The 22,205-nt window shown below is 40.6% G+C and overlaps 1 protein-coding gene across 1 annotated transcript in view; it reads left to right on the top strand.

Annotated features, from left to right (window-relative positions):
• Positions 1-20,254, top strand: part of PLEKHA2 (pleckstrin homology domain containing A2) — a 607,368-nt gene extending 587,114 nt beyond the window's left edge. The window contains exon 12 of the mRNA XM_053718084.1: positions 18,778-20,254. Within this exon, the coding sequence (XP_053574059.1) occupies positions 18,778-19,089 (312 nt within the window). The 3' untranslated portion in view covers positions 19,090-20,254. The remainder of the gene's footprint in view (positions 1-18,777) is intronic.
• Positions 20,255-22,205: the final 1,951 nt, after the last annotated feature.

Raw genomic sequence — 22,205 nt, 5'->3', positions numbered from 1 at the left:
AATCATTTCACAAACTTAGGGTTTCTCACTGAAATTATTTACATACTGTTTGTGCAATCATGGCCCAAATAGTTGTAAAAGCGTCTCTGGATCCTCTTTATTCAGAAATAGCAGACATATATGGCTTTGCAATTGCTTTTGGTAATTTGAAGGCTGCTAATTGCAGCTGCACACCACACTTGGAGGACTCTGTGCTTAAAGTTCCTTCACCGCGGTCGCATACTTCAGGCTTTATTCCAGCAAAAAATTCACACAACTACATTCCAACTTAACATGGCTGAAGCATTGGAGTATATACTGATCAGTTTAGATTACAAATTCATGGATGCTATGTTCCTCTGGATGGACAAGCACCCATAGGTGCCTGTGGAGACATTTTAAGGGGTTCCGCGGTGAAGGAACTGTAAGTACAGAGTCCTCCAAGTTGCGGTTGTGAGGATACTTGATTTAAAACGCTTATTTTTATTCCTTCTAACATTATTTACAGAGCGTGCACGTATCTGTTTTTTTAGGCACCATTCTGGTATAGTGCCTGTACACTAGTAAATTTTTACTGTTCATTTTTAAGGTTACATACTGGACTCTTTTTACACCGCGGCTTCTTGGTACCTTGTCTTTTATACTGTAGTATTGTCCACTGTCTTTCAGATATATCTCAGCATATGTGTGATTTTATATAATTTGTTTGAGTGGATTAAGTGATTTTATGCTATTTGTTAGTTTGATTAGTATATTAAAGTATATACTTGCTTTATAAATCCCTAAATCCTATATATTTTCTATGCCCTTTGAGGAGTTAGCTCTGAGCGCTTCCTTTTCTCCTACATTGGTGTCTCCGGTCCACGGCTTCATCCTTACTTGTGGGATATTCTCTTCCCTTACAGGAAATGGCAAAGAGAGCACACAGCAAAAGCTGTCCATATAGCCCCCCCTCTGGCTCCACCCCCCAGTCATTCTCTTTGCCGCTCTGAACAAGTAGCATCTCCACGGGGAAGGTAAAGAGTATGTGGTGTTAGTTGTAGTTTTATTTCTTCTATCAAGAGTTTGTTATTTTAAAATAGTGCCGGTTTGTACTATTTACTCTACAACAGAAAGTGATGAAGATTTCTGTTAAAAGAGGAGTATGATTTTAGCACCACTAACTAAAATCCATTGCTGTTCCCACGCAGGACTGTTGAAACCAGAGAACTTCAGTTGGGGGGAACAGTTTGCAGACTTATCTGCTTCAGGTATGACCAGTCTCTTTTCTAACAAGACCCAGTATTGCTAGAAGACTGTCAGTTTTCCCTCATGGGACCGGTAAGCCATTTTCTTAGACTCAGTAACAGAATTAAGGCTTATAAATTGGGCTCTATGCTGGTTGACACTATTGTGGGCTAAATCGATTTGTTTTTATCATATTTATTTGACAATGGAGTGTTTTGTGAACTTTGAAACACTTTTGGGAACGTTTATTTGCACCTGGCAGTTGTTTAGACGCCTAATCTAGTCAGAAAGGCCCCTTCACTCTGGTATGCATAGGGAGGAGGCCTAATTTTCGCTCCTCAGTTGCGCAGTTACTTTCCATAGGCAGTGCATGCAGCTTCATGTGAGAGGGTCCTGTGGCTGAGAAAACGACTCAGGAAGGCTTATTTCTGTGTTGAATAACCCCTAAGGAAGGTAAAAGCCGCAGCAAAGTCTGTGGCAGGGACTGTAGTGTGTTTAAACCGGTAAATTGAACTATTAGCTCCGGTTTGCTCATTTAAGGGTTTAGAGCCTTGAAATTTGGTGTGCAATACTTTCAAAGCATTAAGACACTGGGGTGTAAATTTCAGAAAGATCGGTTATTTCTTTGATAGTTTTTTGAACATGCAGAAATAAAGTGTGCTCTTTTTATTATTTAAAGAGACAGTAACGGTTTTGTTTAAAATTGTTTTTATTGCATTAATAGCCTGCCTAAATCTGTCTAACATGTCTGTACCTTCAGATAGCATATGTTCTGTGTGTATGGAAGCCAAGGTGGTTCCCCCTTTAAATGTATGTGCAAATTGTGCCATGGCGTCCAAACAAAGTAAGGACAGTACTGTCACATTTAATAAGGTTGCCCAAGATGATTCTTCAAATGAAGGTAGTGGGGATAGTTTATCATCCTCTCCTTCTGTGTCAACACCAGTTTTGCCCGTGCAGGCGATACCTAGTACATCTAGCGCGCCAATGCTTGTTACTATGCAGCAATTAACAGCAGTAATGGATAATTCTATAGCAGCTCTTTTATCCAAACTGCCAGCATTTCCCAGAAAGCGTGATTGCTCAGTTTTAAATACAGAGGATGAGCAAGTTGGCACTGACAATAATTTATCTGTTATACCCTCACATCAATCTGAGTTGGCAGTGAGGGAGGGTCTGTCTGAGGGAGAAATTTCTGATTCAGGAAAAATTTCTCAGCAGGCAGAACCTGATATCGTGGCATTTAAATTTAAGCTAGAACATCTCCGCGCCCTGCTTAAGGAGGTGCTAGCTACTCTTGATGATTGTGATTCTTTGGTGATTCCAGAGAAGTTGTGCAAAATGGACAAATTCTTAGAGGTCCCAGTGCACGCTGATGCTTTTCCGATACCCAAGAGGGTGGCGGACATAGTGACTAAGGAGTGGGAGAAGCCAGGTGTACCTTTTGTTCCCCCTCCTATATTTAAGAAAATGTTCCCCATTGTTGACCCCAGAAGGGATGCATGGCAAACGGTCCCTAAGGTAGAGGGGGCAGTTTCTACGTTAGCTAAGCGCACAACTATTCCTATAGAGGACAGTTGCGCTTTCAAAGATCCTATGGATAAAAAATTGGAAGGATTGCTTAAAAAGATTTTTGTTCAGCAAGGTTTCCTTCTTCAACCAATTTCGTGCATTATTCCTGTCACCACAGCGGCGTCTTTTTGGTTCGAGGAACTAGAAAATTCGCTCCAAAAGGAGACTCCATATGATGAAGTCATGGACAGAATTCACGCACTAAAGTTGGCTAATTCCTTTATTTTGGATGCCGCTTTTCAACTGGCAAAATTAGCGGCGAAAAACTCAGGTTTTGCAATAGTGGCGAGCAGGGCGCTTTGGCTAAAATCTTGGTCGGCGGATGTTTCGTCCAAAACAAAATTGCTTAATATTCCTTTCAAAGGTAAGACCCTTTTCGGGCCAGAATTGAAGGAGATTATTTCAGATATCACTGGGGGAAAGGGCCATGCCCTCCCACAGGATAGGCCTTTCAAGGCTAAGAATAAATCTAATTTTCGTTCCTTTCGCAATTTCAGGAACGGACCAGCTTCTAACTCTGCAGCCTCTAGACAAGAGGGTAACGCTTCCCAGCCTAAACCAGCATGGAAACCATTGCAAGGCTGGAACAAGGGTAAACAGGCCAAGAAGCCTGCTGCTGCTACCAAGACAGCATGAAGGGGTAGCCCCCGATCCGGGACCGGATCTAGTAGGGGGCAGACTTTCTCTCTTTGCTCAGGCTTGGGCAAGAGATGTTCCGGATCCCTGGGCACTAGAAATTGTCTCTCAGGGGTATCTTCTAGAGTTCAAGGAACTTCCTCCAAGGGGAAGGTTCCACATGTCTCGCTTATCTTCAGACCAGATAAAGAGACAGGCATTCTTACATTGCGTAGGAGACCTATTAAAGATGGGAGTAATACTCCCAGTTCCAACAGCGGAACAAGGTCTGGGTTTTTACTCAAACCTGTTTGTAGTTCCCAAAAAAGAAGGAACTTTCAGGCCAATTCTGGATTTAAAAATTCTAAACAAATTCCTCAGAGTTCCATCATTCAAAATGGAAACCATTCGGACGATTTTACCAACAATCCAGGAGGGTCAATATATGACTACCGTGGACTTAAAGGATGCGTACCTGCATATTCCTATCCACAAAGATCATCATCAGTTCCTGAGGTTCGCCATTCTGGACAAACATTACCAGTTTGTGGCTCTTCCATTCGGTTTAGCCACTGCTCCCAGGATTTTCACAAAGGTGCTAGGGTCCCTTCTAGCGATCCTAAGGCCGAGGGGCATCGCTGTAGCACCGTACCTATACGACATTCTAATTCTAGTGTCGTCCCTTTCCAAAGCAAGGGCTCATACAGACATTGTTTTAGCCTTTCTCAGGTCTCACGGGTGGAAGGTGAACATAGAAAAGAGTTCCCTGTCCCCGTCCACAAGGGTTCCTTTTCTGGGAACAATAATAGATTCTGTGGAAATGAAGATTTTTCTGACAGAGGTCAGAAAGTTAAAGCTTCTAAACGCTTGTCGAGTTCTTCAATCTATTCCTCAGCCTTCCATAGCTCAGTGCATGGAGGTAATAGGACTAATGGTTGCAGCAATGGACGTGGTTCCTTTTGCTCAAATTCATTTAAGACCATTGCAACTGTGCATGCTCAAACAGTGGAATGGGGATTATGCAGACTTGTCTCCCCAGATTCAAGTAGACCAGGTAACCAGAGACTCACTCCTCTGGTGGTTGACTCAGGATCACCTGTCTCAGGCAATGAGTTTCCGCAGACCAGAGTGGGTCATTGTAACGACCAACGCCAGTCTCTTAGGCTGGGGCGCGGTCTGGGACTCCCTGAAAGCTCAGGGTCTATGGTCTCGGGAAGAGTCTCTTCTCCCGATAAACATTTTGGAACTGAGAGCGATATTCAATGCGCTCCTGGCTTGGCCTCATCTAGCAAAGGCCAGATTCATAAGGTTTCAGTCGGACAACATGACGACTGTAGCGTACATCAATCATCAGGGGGGAACAAAGAGTTCCTTGGCGATGAGAGAGGTATCCAAGATCATCAAATGGGCAGAGGATCACTCCTGCCATCTGTCTGCAATTCACATCCCAGGAGTAGACAACTGGGAGGCGGATTACTTGAGCCGGCAGACCTTCCATCCGGGGGAGTGGGAACTTCACCCGGAGGTCTTTGCCCAGTTAACTCAACTATGGGGCACTCCAGATATGGATCTGATGGCGTCTCGTCAGAACTCCAAGGTTCCTCGCTACGGGTCCAGATCCAGAGATCCCAAGGCGACACTAGTGGATGCATTGGTGGCGCACTGGTCGTTCAATCTAGCTTATGTGTTTCCACCGTTCCCTCTCCTTCCCAGGCTTGTAGCCAGGATCAAACAGGAGAAGGCCTCAGTGATTCTAATAGCTCCTGCATGGCCACGCAGGACTTGGTATGCAGACCTGGTGAATATGTCATCGGCTCCACCATGGAAGCTACCTTTGAGGAAGGATCTTCTAGTACAAGGTCCATTCGAACATCCAAATCTAGTCTCTCTGCAACTGACTGCTTGGAAATTGAACGCTTGATTCTATCTAAGCGTGGGTTTTCAGATTCGGTTATAGATACTCTGGTTCAGGCCAGAAAACCTGTGACTAGGAAAATTTACCATAAGATATGGCAAAAATATATCCGTTGGTGCGAATCCAAGAAATTCTCCTGGAATAAAATTAAAATTCCTAGAATACTTTCCTTTCTCCAAGAGGGTTTGGATAAAGGTTTGTCAGCTAGTTCTCTAAAAGGACAGATATCTGCTCTGTCTGTTTTGTTGCATAAACGTCTGGCAGCCGTGCCCGATGTACAGGCGCTTGTACAGGCGTTAGTCAGAATCAAGCCTGTCTACAGACCTTTGACTCCTCCATGGAGTCTAAACTTAGTTCTTTCAGTTCTTCAAGGGCTTCCGTTTGAACCCTTACATTCCATTGATATTAAGTTACTATCTTGGAAAGTTCTGTTTTTAGTTGCTATTTCTTCTGCTAGAAGAGTTTCTGAATTGTCTGCTTAGCAGTGTACTTCACCCTATCTGGTTTTCCATACAGATAAGGTAGTTTTACGTACCAAGCCTGGTTTTCTTCCAAAAGTGGTTTCCAACAGGAATATTAACCAGGAGATAGTAGTTCCTTCTCTGTGTCCGAATCCAGTTTCGAAGAAGGAACGTTTGTTACACAACCTAGATGTGGTCCGTGCTTTAAAATTCTATTTAGAAGCAACAAAGGATTTCAGACAGACATCATCCTTGTTTGTCGTTTATTCTGGTAAGAGGAGAGGGCAGAAAGCTACTGCTACCTCTCTTTCCTTTTGGCTGAAAAGCATCATCCGATTGGCTTATTAGACTGCCGGACGGCAGCCTCCTGAACGAATTACAGCTCACTCTACTAGAGCTGTAGCTTCCACATGGGCCTTCAAGAACGAGGCTTCTATTGAACAGATCTGTAAGGCAGCGACTTGGTCTTCTCTGCATACTTTTGCCAAATTTTACAAATTCGATACTTATGCTTCTTCGGAGGCTGTTTTTGGGAGAAAGGTTTTGCAAGCTGTGGTGCCTTCCGTTTAGGTTACCTGACTTGTTCCCTCCCTTCATCCGTGTCCTAAAGCTTTGGTATTGGTTCCCACAAGTAAGGATGAAGCCGTGGACCGGACACACCAATGTAGGAGAAAACAGAATTTATGTTTACCTGATAAATTTCTTTCTCCTACGGTGTGTCCGGTCCACGGCCCGCCCTGGTTTATAGTCAGGTTTAAAATTTTTATTTCTGTACACTACAGTCACCACGGCACCTTCTAGTTTCTCCTTTTTCTCCTAACCGTCGGTCGAATGACTGGGGGGCGGAGCCAGAGGGGGGGCTATATGGACAGCTTTTGCTGTGTGCTTTCTTTGCCATTTCCTGTAAGGGAAGAGAATATCCCACAAGTAAGGATGAAGCCGTGGACCGGACACACCGTAGGAGAAAGAAATTTATCAGGTAAACATAAATTCTGTTTTTCTGTATATTTCGTTCTGTTTTTTATTTGGACACCTGGGGAGAGTGCCCATCTTTAGGAAGATTTCCTTTTTACCGCAATTAAGTGAATTTTTTCCTTTTTTATCTAGCGTACAACAAAGGATACTAGGAAAACAAAGGGAATTGATAATAGAGGGAAACTGTTTTTTTAAATAGCACATGTAAGAAACATGAAAGTTAAATTTCCACTGTACTGTCCTTTTAATAAACACACATATGAAGCAGTTTTTTATTATTATTATTATTATTTTTCCAATTTAAATCTCATACAAGTTAGGGTGTAAACATTTTAGATTTAATGTTAGATTCAGAATTTTTTTTTAAACAATGGGACATTCTCACAAGCATTTATGTTCAGATTTAATACATTTAAAGGAACAGGAAACCCAACATTTTTCTTTCATGATTTAAATTAACCCTTTGAGTGCTAAACAATTTCCCACCTGGGTGCTAAGCTGGATTTGAGGGTTTTTTTTTTTTTTGGGGGGGGGGGGTGTTCAGATCCACAAGACTTATAACCATTGGAAAGGTTTTCCCTATTCTGTCCATTGTAAATTATGAATAAAGTTGCACGGTGACGTCATCATGTCATTGCGCGTGACATCACTGCGCAAAACGTGAAGCCCTGGCGATGCCTGTCACTATGCAGGCCTGATCGCCGGTGTGGGAGTCGATGGGAGCCCCCAGATTGCCCTCAAGGTGGGTGAGTGCTAGCGACGGCTCCGAGCTGTCGTCAGCACCTGACTGGAAAAATTTGCGATGGCTCAGAGCCGTCGTTAGCACTCAAAGGGTTAAGCTTGCATTTTTTTACATTTTTTTTGATTGAGGACATTTAAAATAAAATTACATATACAGTTACACGAAATAAAGTTTCACAACAAAATTGCAAAATCTAACTGTAGAACATCAAGAAATAAAACATATAATACAGTCCTCATTTTTCTTCTTTAAAGTCCCCTTACGATCAAAGAAATAGGCTACTCTTGGACCTTTGCAGAGATATTTCTTCATAACATTGTGGCTATGTGAAGAAAGTGTGCTTTCGGCATTTATCAATGTGCGGCGGACATGATACGCTACTTCGTATCATGTCCGCTCGCACATTGATAAATATGCCCCTAGGACTTCATGTCATCTGTTACTGATATTGCCTGAAACTATATTAACGACAAGTCAAAAATATTTAAAAAGTAATGCTTGATAGAGGAAAAATGTAAGCTATGATTTTAAAGGGAATGGTAAGCTAACCATTAGATCAGTGGAGTATGCAAATAGATCACGATGTTAGGGATCTATGTTAAATATATTGCTAAGAGGTGGTAAAGATGTGGTAGAGGATATTATGTTGGCTGGACAAAGAATTTATAATATGATAAACAAAAGCTGTGAGTAATATCATATGAGATAGTGACTCAAAGTATAGGACCAGCAAAGATATAAAGGGTAATCTGACAAGAATTGAAAAATGGAATATTTTATACAGTATTATTGTAAATTATGAGTCTGGGACTTAAATACTAAGAAAGGAGCTCATAGTAACAATGAGCGAATATAGAGGCAGTGTTCTCCACAAAACAAATTTGCCAGCCGGGCGGCATAATATTATATAATTTTCTGCTATCCAAAGCACAAATGAATTGCATATTTTAACATAAATGTATTTAATAATTTGTGTAATAAAAACAGAACATTTTTATTACTGGACAATTTTAGCTTAATATTGGTTAAACTTTTAGTTAGTAAAATCAGCTGGGTGGTGCACCGGATATAAAGATCCTGGGGAGAACACTGAGAGGGTAACATTACACTTTGCTAATGAACATGTCCCGGCCACTGACTGCAGTGCATCAGCTAAACCACAATAGGAAAATATGAGCAAGTAATTAAATATTTGGAAATATATATTGAACTCGTATTTGTGTAATAATTCTTATAGTCACAACTGTTGTGTTATCTAAATGATTAGTCAGCTCTGAGTTAATATTAACACTAAAAATAAAATCTCTACAATTATAGCTAATATGAGTACTATAGTGATGTCGGGAATAGTTCGCCGGCGAATAGTTCCCGGCGAACATAGCATGTTCGCGTTCACCGCGGCGGGCGAACATATGCGATGTTCGATCCGCCCCCTATTCGTCATCATTGAGTAATACTTTGACCCTGTACCTCACAGTCAGAAGACACATTCCAGCCAATCAGCAGCAGACACTCCCTCCAAGACCCTCCTACCTCCTGGACAGCATCCATTTTAGATTCATTTGGAAGCTGCATTCTTAGTGAGAGGAGGGACAGTGTAGCTGCTGCTGATTTAATAGGGAAATTGATAGCTAGACTAGTGTATTCAGTGTCCACTACAGTCCTGAAGGACTCATCTGATCTCTGCTGTAAGGACAGCACCCCAAAAAGCCTTTTTTAGGGCTAGAACATCAGTCTGCTTTTTTTTTTTCCTGTGTAATCTAATTGCAGTTGCCTGCCTGCCAGCGTGTGTGTCAGACTCACAGCGTATACTGTGCCCACTTGCCCAGTGCCACCACTCATATCTGGTGTAACAGTAGTGTAGATTTAAAAAAAACAAAAAACACTTTTTTGACTGTGTTAAATAATAGCAGTCAGTTTCCTTCACACGTGTGCGTTTCAGATCCTGCCTGCCAGGGCACAGTGTCACCCCAGTGCAACTCATATCTGGTGTAACAGTAGTGTAGAGTAAATCAAGATATGGTACCAGCGCTCAAATTGGATCTCAATAATGGATTAGACTAGTACTAGATTAGGTGAAGATATATATGTACAGCTGTATACGTGTATATATTCACAAATAAGGTGATGTGTGAATATTCCTATGTACAAGTAATGCTAGAACAGTCAATATACATAAAATATTATTGATGGAAGTAGTTGTGCAGCGTGAAGGTTAGATATCAGTGTACCCCTGACACTGTAGAGTATAAAGGAAAAAGAGAACTAATCAAATATTCTTCTGCGCAACAAAAAACAATATGATAATGATGCTGATATAGTCTTTAGATGATCTATGTAAATCAGTTCAATTAATTAGTGTTGAATAGGAGAAAATACACTCAAGAGATGGATGTCTCCTTACCGGAGATTACCTCAATCATATGAGGTAATGTGTGGTCACATAGAGGTTGTTGTCAGTGGACAATCTGTAGTTCGGTTCACGTCACTGCAAATCCTAGAAAGCTGTAACCATCAGAGAGAAGCCTTCTCTCTGATGGTTGCAGCTTTCTAGGATTTGCAGTTTGAACAAGATTGTTTTATCTGCTGGTGTGAATTGGATTTCTGGTTACCGGTTGGCTGAGAATTCGGGGATCAGAGGACTTCTGGGAAAAGTACCATACGTTCAAGAGACACCTAGACTCCAGTAAAAGATCCTGGAAGTTTCCTACATACAAGCACCATACAAAAGGCTGCATCGAAGGATAAAGTTTGAAAAAAGTCCACAACAGTGACATATGATTGAGGTAATCTCCGGTAAGGAGACATCCATCTCTTGAGTGTATTTTCTCCTATTCAACACTAATTAATTGAACTGATTTACATAGATCATCTAAAGACTATATCAGCATCATTATCATATTGTTTTTTTCTTGCGCGGAAGAATATTTGATTAGTTCTCTTTTTCCTTTATAACAGTAGTGTAGATTTTAAAAAAACAACACTTTTTTGACTGTGTTAAATAATAGCAGTCATTTTCCTTCACACGTGTGCGTTTCAGGGCCTGCCTTCCAGGGCACAGTGTCACCCCAGTGCAACTCATATCTGGTGTAACAGTAGTGTAGATTTAAAAAAACAACACTTTTTTGACTGTGTTAAATAATAGCAGTCAGTTTCCTTTCATACGTGTGCGTTTCAGTGCCTGCCTGCCAGGGCACAGTGTCATCCCAGTGCAACTCATATCTGGTGTAACAGTAGTGTAGATTTAAAAAAAACAAACACTTTTTTGACTGTGTTAAATAATAGCAGTCAGTTTCATTCACACGTGTGCGTTTCAGGGCCTGCCTGCCAGGGCACAGTGTCACCCCAGTGCAACTCATATCTGGTGTAACAGTAGTGTAGATTTAAAAAAAAACAACACTTTTTTGACTGTGTTAAATAATAGCAGTCATGTTCCTTCACACATGTGCGTTTCAGTGCCTGCCTGCAAGGGCACAGTGTCACCCCAGTGCAACTCATATCTGGTGTAACAGTAGTGTAGATTTAAAAAAAAAAAACAATTTTTTGACTGTGTTAAATAATAGCAGTCAGTTTCCTTCACAAGTGTGCGTTTCAGGGCCTGCCTGCCAGGGCACAGTGTCACCCCAGTGCAACTCATATCTGGTGTAACAGTAGTGTAGATTTAAAAAAAAAAAACACTTTTTTGACTGTGTTAAATAATAGCAGTCAGTTTCCTTCACACGTGTGCGTTTCAGGGCCTGCCTGCCAGGGCAGTATCACCCCAGTGACACTGGGGTGACACTACCTGATCGATACAACATCATACCTGATGTTTTAAAGCACGTTATTCCAAACAATTTAGGAATGTTAGGTGATTTATGCCCTTTATGGCTTAACACCAGACTCTGCATCAACTATGTAATTTTCCATGGGAGTTTTGCCATGGATCCCCCTCCGGCATGCAACAGTCCAGGTGTTAGTCCCCTTGAAACAACTTTTCCATCACTATTGTGGCCAGAAAGAGTCCCTGTGGGTTTTAAAATTCGCCTGCCCATTGAAGTCAATGGGGGTTCGTCCGGTTCGCAAACTTTTGGGGAAGTTTGCGTTCACTGTTCGCGAACCCAAATTTTTAGGTTCGTGACATCACTAGAGTACTACTTACTAAAGTTAAGAAAAGAGAACAAGGTATTATAATAGTGTATAAACATAACCTCCTTAAAGGGACATAATACTCATATGCTAAATCACTTGAAACTGATGCAGTATAACTGTAAAAAGCTTACAGGAAAATATCACCTGAGCATCTCTATGTAAAAAAGCAAGATATTTTACCTCACAATTTTCTCAGCTCAGCAGAGTAAGTTCTGTATAAAAAGTTATACTTCAGCTGCTGTCCAGCTGCTGGTAAAAAAAAGAAAAAAAAAGAAATGAAGAGGTCATGAACTTTTTTACTGTGATCTCATGTTACTTAACTCTCATGAGATTTCATAGTAAACTTCCTTAAACTGAATAGGGAAATAACACAAGCTCCCACCCTTGTCGGTCCTGTGACAGGCATACTGATTTTCTGCTTAAAGTCCTTTACAATGGGGTGTGAATACTTTTTTCTTTTTTTTTTTTTTTAGGTAAAATATCTTTCTTTTTTACATAGAGATGTTCAGGTGATATTTTCTAGTCAGCTTTTTACAGCTATGCTGCATCACTTTCAAGTGTTTCAACATTTGGGTATCATGGCCCCTTAACCCCTTAATGACCGAGGACGTGCAGGGTACGTCCTCAGAAAAAAGGCAGTTAATGCCTAATGCCTGAGAACGTACCCTGCACGTCCTCGGTGTGGAAAGCAGCTGGAAGCGATCCTGCTCGCTTCCAGCTGCTTTCCGGTTATTGCAGTGATGCCTCGATATGGAGGCATCCTGCAATAACCTTAGATGGCCATCCGATGCAGAGAGAGCCACTCTGTGGCCCTCTCTGCACCGGACATCGATGGCCGGTATCGTTGGTGGGTGGGAGCCGGTGTGGGAGGTGGGTGGCGGCCATCGATGGCCCTTGTCATGTGGAGGGGGGCGGGATCGTGGGCGTGCAAGTCCGGGCGCGCGCGGGGGCGCGCGCACGTGCACGCGGGTGCGCGCCGGGGCAGGGACCGGGTGGGGACCGCTGCACTACAGAAAAAAATGTGTCCCAAAATAAAAGTGGGACGAGTAATTTAAAAAAAAACACCTTATTCGTTATTTAGGTGGTGGGGGTTGGTCCGGGGGGGGGGGGAATTAACAAAAATAAAAATGAAATAAATATTTGATTGTGCAAAATGGGTACTGGCAGACAGCTGCCAGTACCCAAGATGGCCCCCAATAAGGCAGAGGGGGAGGCTTAGAGAGCTGTTTTGGGGGGGATCAGGGAGGTTGGGGGCTAAGGGGGGATCCTAAACACAGCATATGTAAATATGCTTTTTTTTTTTTCTTTTTAAAAAAAAAAAAATCTTTTATTTTAGTACTGGCAGACTTTCTGCCAGTACTTAAGATGGCGGGGACAATAGTGGGGTGGGGGAGGGAAGGGAGCTGTTTGGGAGGGATCAGGGGGTGGGATGTGTCAGGTGGGAGGCTGAACTCTACACTAAAGCTAAAATTAACCCTGCAAGCTCCCTACACACTACCTAATTAACCCCTTCACTGCTAGCCATAATACACGTGTGATGCGCAGCAGCATTTAGCGACTTTCTAATTACCAAAAAGCAACGCCAAAGTCATATATGTCTGCTATTTCTGAACAAAGGGCATCCCAGAGAAGCATTTACAACCATTTGTGCCATAATTGCACAAGCTGTTTGTAAATAATTTCAGTGAGAAACCTAAAATTGTGAAAAAATTAACGTTTTTTTTAATTTGATCGCATTTGGCGGTGAAACGGTGGCATGAAATATACCAAAATGGGCCTATATCAATACTTGGGGTTGTCTACTACACTACACTAAAGCTAAAATTAACCCTAGAAGCTCCCTACATGCTCCCTAATTAACCCCTTCACTGCTGGGCATAATACGCGTATTTTGCGCAGGGGCATTTAGCAGCCTTCTAATTACCAAAAAGCAAAGCCAAAGCCATATATGTCTGCTATTTCTGAACAAAGGGGATCCCAGAGAAGCATTTACAACCATTTATGCTATAATTGCATAAGTTGTTTGTAAATAATTTCAGTGAGAAACCTAAAGTTTGTGAAAATATTTGTGAAAAAGTGAAAAAATTTTTTTATTTGATCGCATTTGGCGGTGAAATGGTGGCATGAAATATACCAAAATGGGCCTAGATCAATACTTTGGGATGTCTTCTAAAAAAAAATATATACATGTCAATGGATATTCAGGGATTCCTGAAAGATATTAGTGTTCCAATGTAACTAGCGCTAATTTTGAAAAAAAGTGGTTTGGAAATAGCAAAGTGCTACTTGTATTTATGGCCCTATAACTTGCAAAAAAAGCAAAGAACATGTAAACATTGGGTATTTCTAAACTCAGGACAAAATTTAGAAACTATTTAGCATGGGTGTTTTTTGGTGGTTGTAGATGTGTAACAGATTTTGGGGGTCAAAGTTAGAAAAAATGTGTTTTTTTCCATTTTTTCCTCATATTTTATAATGTTTTTTATAGTAAATTATAAGATATGATGAAAATTATGGTATCTTTTGAAAGTCAATTTAATGGCGAGAAAAACGGTATATAATATGTGTGGGTACAGTAAATGAGTAAGAGGAAAATTACAGCTAAACACAAACACCGCAAAAATGTAAAAATAGCCTTGGTCCCAAACGGACAGAAAATGGAAAAGTGCTGCGGTCATTAAGGGGTTAAACAAAAAAAACCAAATTGTGGGAAAACAAAGATACCATAATGTTAGATTAGCTTCCTCCATCTAGAAACTCCATCCTTGTATATATTGTTGAGAAATAAAGGGGTTAGAAGACTTTCCAATTTGCAAAAATTAACAATGTTAAAAAGTCCCCAACACCATCTCCATGGACCTGGTTCCTAACAACAAGCAGGGCTGTCTTTAACAAAGGGAAAAAGGGGCAGCTGCCCATGGCCCAGTCTTTGTTGTGGGGCTCGAGAGTCCTAAAAAAAAAAATGTCATGTGAAATGGGGGGCACACACAGTCAGTCCTAATACTGTCACAGTCAAAAGTTCTCTGCTTATATCTATTTGTGAGAAACTGTGCCAGACCATGCCAGTGTCATGTGACATGCCAAGCTAGTGCCATGTGCTGTTTTAGGTGTGCACTGTGCAGCACTGAATGCTAAGCCCTAACTTGGCATCTAGCCAATCCCACTTCATCAGAAAAGGTCCTGCTGGGGTTACCAATGTTACCAGGTAACTGCTCTGGTGGTGGGGATTGTTCAGGGTAGGGCTGACTGTAGGCGCATGCAGCAGAAAGCTGGAGCGGCAGGCATGTGAGGATTTGAACATCTGTGCATCTGCAGACACTGCTCTCTTCAGTCTTGAGGCTGTGTGACTTGTCTCACAACTGTATCCCTGCAGCCTTGGACAGACAGCATCCATTCTGCTTGTCCCCTTAGCCCTGCTCTTTCTGCTGTGGCCCTCAGATCAACTAACTGAAGTTTTTTTAGGGGAACAGTGCTTTGTAGAAAGGTGTCAGTGGAAAGAATAAGTGAGTGCACACACGCCACTCCCCCATGCAGTATTGTCTAGTGCAGGGTGAGAGGGAACTTTTACCTAGCAGAGAAGTGACATGTGCTGCTGTGGCTGATGTATAGTGTCATGCTGATAGTTCACACATTAAGGTAAGGTTTATTTTTATAGATTTTTTTCTCTCTGTCTCAGATTTTACAGCTTCCCATAGTAATTCTGCTGTTCCAGTCAGTAAACTTATATTTGTCTGTACCTCCATGCTTCCTCCTCAGTCTTTACCTTGCTTTGCTTCTGTTGGCTGCCCTAAATCTCTTTAACCAACCCTAAATTTCCAGCTAACCTCACACCAGAATCACATTCAAAAGCATCAGCTTGATTGATTTGATGATCCATAGCTGATCTTGTTCTCTCCAAATGTCAGGATTTCCCCTTACAGGTTAGACACACCTCAGTATACTGCACAGTGCACACATACTTTGTATTTTTAATATTGGCCCCAGTACAGATTACTAGAGCCTATTCCACTTTCATTGGAAATAAAAAAACAACCCATCTAAATGAATTCTGTGAGATGCCATTTAGTTGTCGTTTATTTAACGTGAGCTGTTTGTTATGCCAAGTGTGGTTATATTATGTATGCTGTAAAGTATGTGTGTTTAAGAGCGAATGTGTGTGTATGTAGTATTTGTATATGTACATTTGTATGCTCTGGAGAGTGTGTGTTTGTGTGTACATATTTATGTGTATGCTCTGGAGTGTGTGTTTTTGTCTACATGTACATGTGTATGCTCTTGAGATTGTGTAATTGTGTGTACATGTGTATGCTCTTGAGATTGTGTAATTGTGTATACATGTGTATGCTCTGGAGAGTGTATTTGTGTGTACATGTGTATGCTCTGGAGAGTGTGTGTTTGTGTGTACCTGTGGATGCTCTGGAGAGTGTGTGTGTACATGTGGATGCTCTGGAGAGTGTGTGTGTGTACATGTATATGTGTATGCTCTGGAGAGTGTGTGTATATGGGTTAGGGGAGTTTGTTATGTTAGGCATTACCTTGGTATTCATGAAAAAGAATTCTAGCACCGGGGCCCTGTAGATATTAGGTCCGCCACTGATTTTTACTATGCAATGCCATGCATCGCATTCAATTTTATGTACTTAATTTTTTTATACTGTAGAATATATAAATAAATTAAAAACCAACATTTAATTAATTAGAAAATAAATATATTAAATTAATCCACAGTGGAGGAATTTACTGCTTAGTTCCAGTTTCACATATTGCAATTTAATTCATTTTTTTTTAAATGATTTGCCCAGCAGATTATGATCCACTGCTGGGCTAATCATTTAAATACAATTATAAAATAAATTGATTTAGTTGTGTTTTGGGATGTTGGGGTGGAGAGCGAAATTGAATGGGGGGGGGGGCAAGAAAATGTTTGCCCAGGGTCCAGTCAATATTAAAGATGGCCCTGACAACATGCGATCATGCTGCAAAGTTGTCTGAGAAAGTCTCTCTGTGAGAAAAGATCTTGGAGTTAGAGGTAGCCACGTGGAAATGCAGCTATAGCGCAAATCTTTATCTTGTGTAAATAGTCCTCTATTATGCTAGACCACCGGATCCACCATAGAGGTTGGTGTCGTAGTCTCATATGATTGTTTTATTTGCTTGATTTTTCCACATGCAAGCAATAGTATTGACTGCGATAACTGTCCCCTAGTAAGCTTAAAGGAATAGTCAAGTCAAGATTAAACTTTCATGATTCAGATAGAGCAGGCAATTTTAAGCAACTTTCTAATTTACTCCTATTATTGATTTTCTTTGTTCTTTTTGTATCTTTATTAGAAAAAGCAGGAATGTAACCATAGGAGCCGGCCCATTTTTGGTTCAGCACCTGGGTAGCGCTTTCTGATTGGTGTCTAAATGTAGCCACCAATCAGCAAGCGCTACATTTAAATAAAGTTACCAAAAGAACAAAGAAAAATTGCTTAAAATTGCATGCTTAATCAGAATCATGAAAGTTTAATTTTGACTAGACTATCCCTTTAACTGTAATCTCTCGGTTCGTTATGTTAATTAGCTGATCCAGATCTGTAATGGCAGACGAAAATCAAACTGTAAGACTAGCTGTTTGCTTGTGTATAGTTTCATTTGTAATTGGAACCTCAGATGAACTGTAAAGCAATTTCAGGGCAGCAAGCTCATCGTCATCAGTTTAGGGTCCCACAATAAAAGTGCTAGCCATTTCAGTGATTGGTGCAGGATATATATCCAATTGACTCAGGACAAGTTCTGGAGCACCTTGTCATGTCTGCCTGAGGTGTTCCTGTTTCATGTAGTATACATCCCAGTGTTGTAAAGAGGCCACTTCTTGCATGGCTGCCTTAATCAGCATCATGCACAGAACAAACAGGATCCCGTCAAAGTACAAGAGGCACGATAGTAAGTTAGGCTAAAGTGTATATTGGCAGTCAGAGGGGACGTTACCGGGAGGGGGGGTTCGCCTTGTTGTAAGCCGCTGCTTTAGGCATTGAATATTCAATCTGCGGCTCTAGTTTCATATAAACAGCAAATGAAGGCTAAATTAGGACCTCACAGAGTGAAGCAATAGTGTAGTTACTTAGTCTGATGTAGATGCTTCTGAGAAAAAATCTGCAGATTATTGAAATATGCTACGGAGCTCGCTGAAAGTGCTTCCGGTCAGGACGCTGTGTGGACACGCCCCCCCCCCCCAAAAAAAAGGGCATGCAATTTAAATAGAAATTACAATGTACTTATATTATCTAATTTGCTTTGTACTCTTGTTATCCTTTGTCAAAAAGCATACCTAGGTAGGCTCAGGAGAAGCTAGTGGATGATTGATAAATATACCACTGTGCACCTTAATTAGTCAGACCGATTTCAATTAATTAGTAGAAACCTCCAATGATAATTATTCCAAATCTTCTTTTAAAGTCGGACAACCTCAAATATGAGAGAAGAAAATCCCATAGCATGATACTTTATCTGTATGTTTCAATAAAGCTAATGGTACGCACACTGTATTGAGCTACAAGAGCTCTAGGATATGCATCCAGTGTGCAGAAGAATCCCAGGTACATGGAGTTCCAATATAGAAACACTCAATCTGGGGTCATTAAGCAGTAAAGTCAAAATTAAACTTTCAGATTCATAAAGGGCATGGAATTATAAACAACTTGCTATTTTACTTCTATTATCTAATTTGCTTTGTTATCTTGGTATCCTTTGATGAAAAGCATACCTAGGTAGGCTTAGGAGCAGCAAAGCACTATTGGGAGCTAGCTGCTGGTTGGTGGTTGCAAATATATGTCTATTGTCATTAGATTATCTGATATTTCCAGCTATCTGCCAATAGTGCGTTGCTGCTCCTGCAATAAAGGATACCAAGAGAATGAAGCAAATTTGATAATAGAAGTAAGTTGTAAAGTTGTTTAAGACTGTTTGCTCTATATGAATTATGAAAAAGATGAGTTTCATGTCCTTTTAACAAAAACAGTACGCTTTTATCCAGTGTAACATTTGCTATGTACGCTGCTTAGATACTGTATGTTAGCTTAAGCCTCTCAGTTTGTGTCCGTTATAAAAAAAGTTAGACCCCCCCTAAGATAATATCATGAGTTCTCCTAATATTATATTATTATTTTGTTTTATAGGAGATGGCATTTGGACGTACCATGTCTTTAAACCGTGGCAGCTTTTCAGCTATGTCATCTGCCTCAACTCAGTCTCACTTGGAAGACAAGTGTAAACGGGGGAAATCTTCTTCTACTAAGTCCTCATGGCAGCCTTGGACCCCAGTCCCCAAGAGTGAAACAGACCTACCTGAAAAAGTGACTTTTGAGAACACTAGTGAAACGGAGGAAATGGGAACCAGGGCACGGCACATGTCTGAACCACAGCAGATAAAAGAAAATCCATTCCCATTCTGTCTAGATGGCATGACCCTCCGTACGTCAGATATTTAATGAAGGTGCTAAGGACAGCTTGGAAATATAGGAAGAAACATTTTATTGAATACTCATTATCATTGTATCGAAATACTCTGTCAGGAAAGAATCCTGATTTTATTTGATGGGAATCTTCATGCAGTTTGTTAATCGAGAATGTACCTGTTAATTTTAAAGCCTATGTTATTTAGGGTTTTAAACAATTATTTCCGAACTCCAAAAGAGATTTGAAAGTAAGCAAAAAAAAAAGTAAAATTTCATAAAAATCTTTTTTTGGTTAAAAATTATTTTACATAAATATTATGGTCAATAAAACAGCCCAACAACTGTTACAGTATGTTAAAGGAAACTTATGCCAGTCAATCTTAGAGTGAATGTATTGAATGCACTTTCATCCACTTACAAAGTACATCCACCACACATATGGCGGCAAACAAGTGTGGCCAAATGTGACTTAGGGGCCAATTTATCAAAGTCTGGCGGACATGATACGCTGTAGCGTATCATGTCCGCCAGACATCGCTGAATGCTGACAGCATACGCTGTCGGCATTTAACATTCTACAAGCAGTTTTAGTGAACTGCTTGTGCAATGCCACCCCCTGCAGATTTGCAGACAATCAGCAGCTAGCAGGGGGTGTCAATCAACCCAATCGTATAGGATCGGGCGGATTGATGTCTGCACCCTCAGAGGCAGCGGCCAGTTAAGGAGCAGCGGTCTTAAGACCGCTGTTTCATTACTGCTGTTTCCGGCGAGCCTGAAGTCACGCACGGAAACAGGGGCATCAGGGGCAATTCGGCCCTTGTTAAATCGTCCCCATAGAATAAAGAATGTTTGTTTTTTTCTAAAAATTTTAGCAAAATGTGATAACATTTTATTAAAGAATGTGCAGTGAATACTACACCTTATTCACTTACAAATTTGGAATATCTTAAACCTTCTACACATAGCATAACATAGGGGTAACTCACACGAAATACAATCTTCACTTTTCCCCAATCGCACTCGTAACTGCCAGTAATGGATACCAATCACTGATATCAGATATGGCATTATTGGAGTATATATGCGTGTTTTGCAATTGGATAGAATAGTGTTTATGATAGGTGTTAAACAATCTGAATGCCTTTTGTATATGGGCATGTTTGATCAATATTTGTATTAAACTTTTAATATTTTATAAGTATTTTTAATTAATTTTTAATTCATTAAGAAAACCTTGTTTTCCATTTAAGCAAGATACCGTATTGTCCCGAGTATAGGCCGCACTTTTTCCCTCTAATGCAAGTCTTTAAACTAGGGGTGCGGCCTATACTCGGGATGTTGCACAACTACTGGTATCCTGTAAGTAGAACAGGTTGGGGTTAGGCATCGGTACTTGGTAGTTAAGGTAAGGAGGCTCAGTGAGTTAAGACAAAGTTCCTGGTAACTAAAGTTTGTCAGCAATATAAAGCCTGCTAGCATTTGTTCCAAGAGAAGCGTGGATCACAACTCACCCCAGTACAACGATCGTGGCTGAAACTCTTAAAAAGCTTGGCATCGAATACACCTTCGCAGGGCTGGTACTGCTGTAAACTCCTGGCTCTACATCCACGTCTGCTTCTGATTTCTCCGTTACCTGCTTGCTGAGACGGAGTTGCCTGCCTAACTAAGGACACCCCCCCCAATAAGATTGCGGGATTGGATCTTCATCCTAGAAACATCACAGCTTCATCCGTTGATCGGACTGAGGCGAGTGGAGGCGTGGTCATATGCGGTCCAACCAGCGAAGGGAGCTGTGACGTTTCTTGGATGAAGAACCAATCCCGGGATTTTATTGTGGGGTGTGTCCTTAGTTAGGCAGGCAACTCCGCCTCAGCTAGCAGGTAACGGAGAAGTCAGAAGCAAATGTGGATGTAAAGCTAGGAGTTTACAGCAGTACAAGCCCTGTGAAGGTGTATTTGATTGCCAAGCTGTTTAAGAGTTTCAGCTAGCAGGTAACGGGGAAAGCAGAACAGGAGACGTCAAAGGCAGAGAGCCTCCAGTCAGTAGAGGGGATTCCTTGTAGTCCACAAATAAAGTCAAGTACCCATAGCTTTTTTAAACATAGCTTAATTGCTTAGCTTTCAAAGAAAACTGCAGTGTATTGCTAAACAAAGTGTTTTGCGTCACTTTTCGACAGCCAAGGGGCTCATGGGACATTGATGTTATTAATCTATTTCAGTTCACTTAAAGTGTATTAAAAAGCATTTTACTGATTATAAAAATGTTGCTAATTTAATGCATGAAAAGTAAGATATGTTAATGAGAGTTCTAAGATCACCCACATAAAATTAATACATCATTTTTTTTATCAAAAGGATTGACCGTTGTATCCTTTAACAAGGGGTTTTTAATGTACCATGGAATAAAGAATCATTTTTATCATCTACTTAAGGTTAAAAAAAAGGTAAAAATGTAATTTCTTTAAAATGGCACCAAACTTTAAGGGTGCGGCTTATAATCAGGAGCGGCCTATACTCGGAACAATACGGTATTTATCTAAGATCAAGAAGAACACCCTGGAAATTAATTTCCATAATAAAAAAGTGGCTCCAACTTGTTATTTTAACAGTTCTCACACTGTAAACCACTAAGTGACAAGGTTTAAAACATCTCCAAAAGTTCCAAACCTTACTGTACAGAACAGGGTTTGTCTTTACTGAATATCTATTACTGAAGGAAGATGGCAACACCAGATTCTAGATACTGTAAATCGCAGGTTTTCAAAACATGATATTTTGGACTTCTGTTTAATGTAAAAACATATGCTGAATGTTTGCCGATAAATAAGTCTGAATGGCAAACTGTTAAATCCCGATCACAAATATGCAGTTCCTGGTAGATATAGCATTTAAGAAGATGAAATTGCTGTAACTTATAATCATGAAAATGTGAGTATGAAATAAAATGAAAGATTTTAAGAACTATTGTTAAGTTCTAGTTCCAGATTTAGACACCAATCAGCAAGCACTACCCAGGTGCTGAACCAAAAATGGGCCAGCTTTACATTCATGCTTTTTAAATAAAGATAACAAGAGAACAAAGAAAAAATGATAATAGGAGTAAATTAGAAAGTTGCTTAAAATTCCATGCCCTATCTGAGTGCGAGCCTT

Source organism: Bombina bombina, chromosome 6 (genome assembly GCF_027579735.1).
Source record: "Bombina bombina isolate aBomBom1 chromosome 6, aBomBom1.pri, whole genome shotgun sequence".
Lineage (NCBI taxonomy): Eukaryota > Metazoa > Chordata > Amphibia > Anura > Bombinatoridae > Bombina > Bombina bombina.
This window is presented reverse-complemented; position numbering and strand designations above follow the sequence as displayed.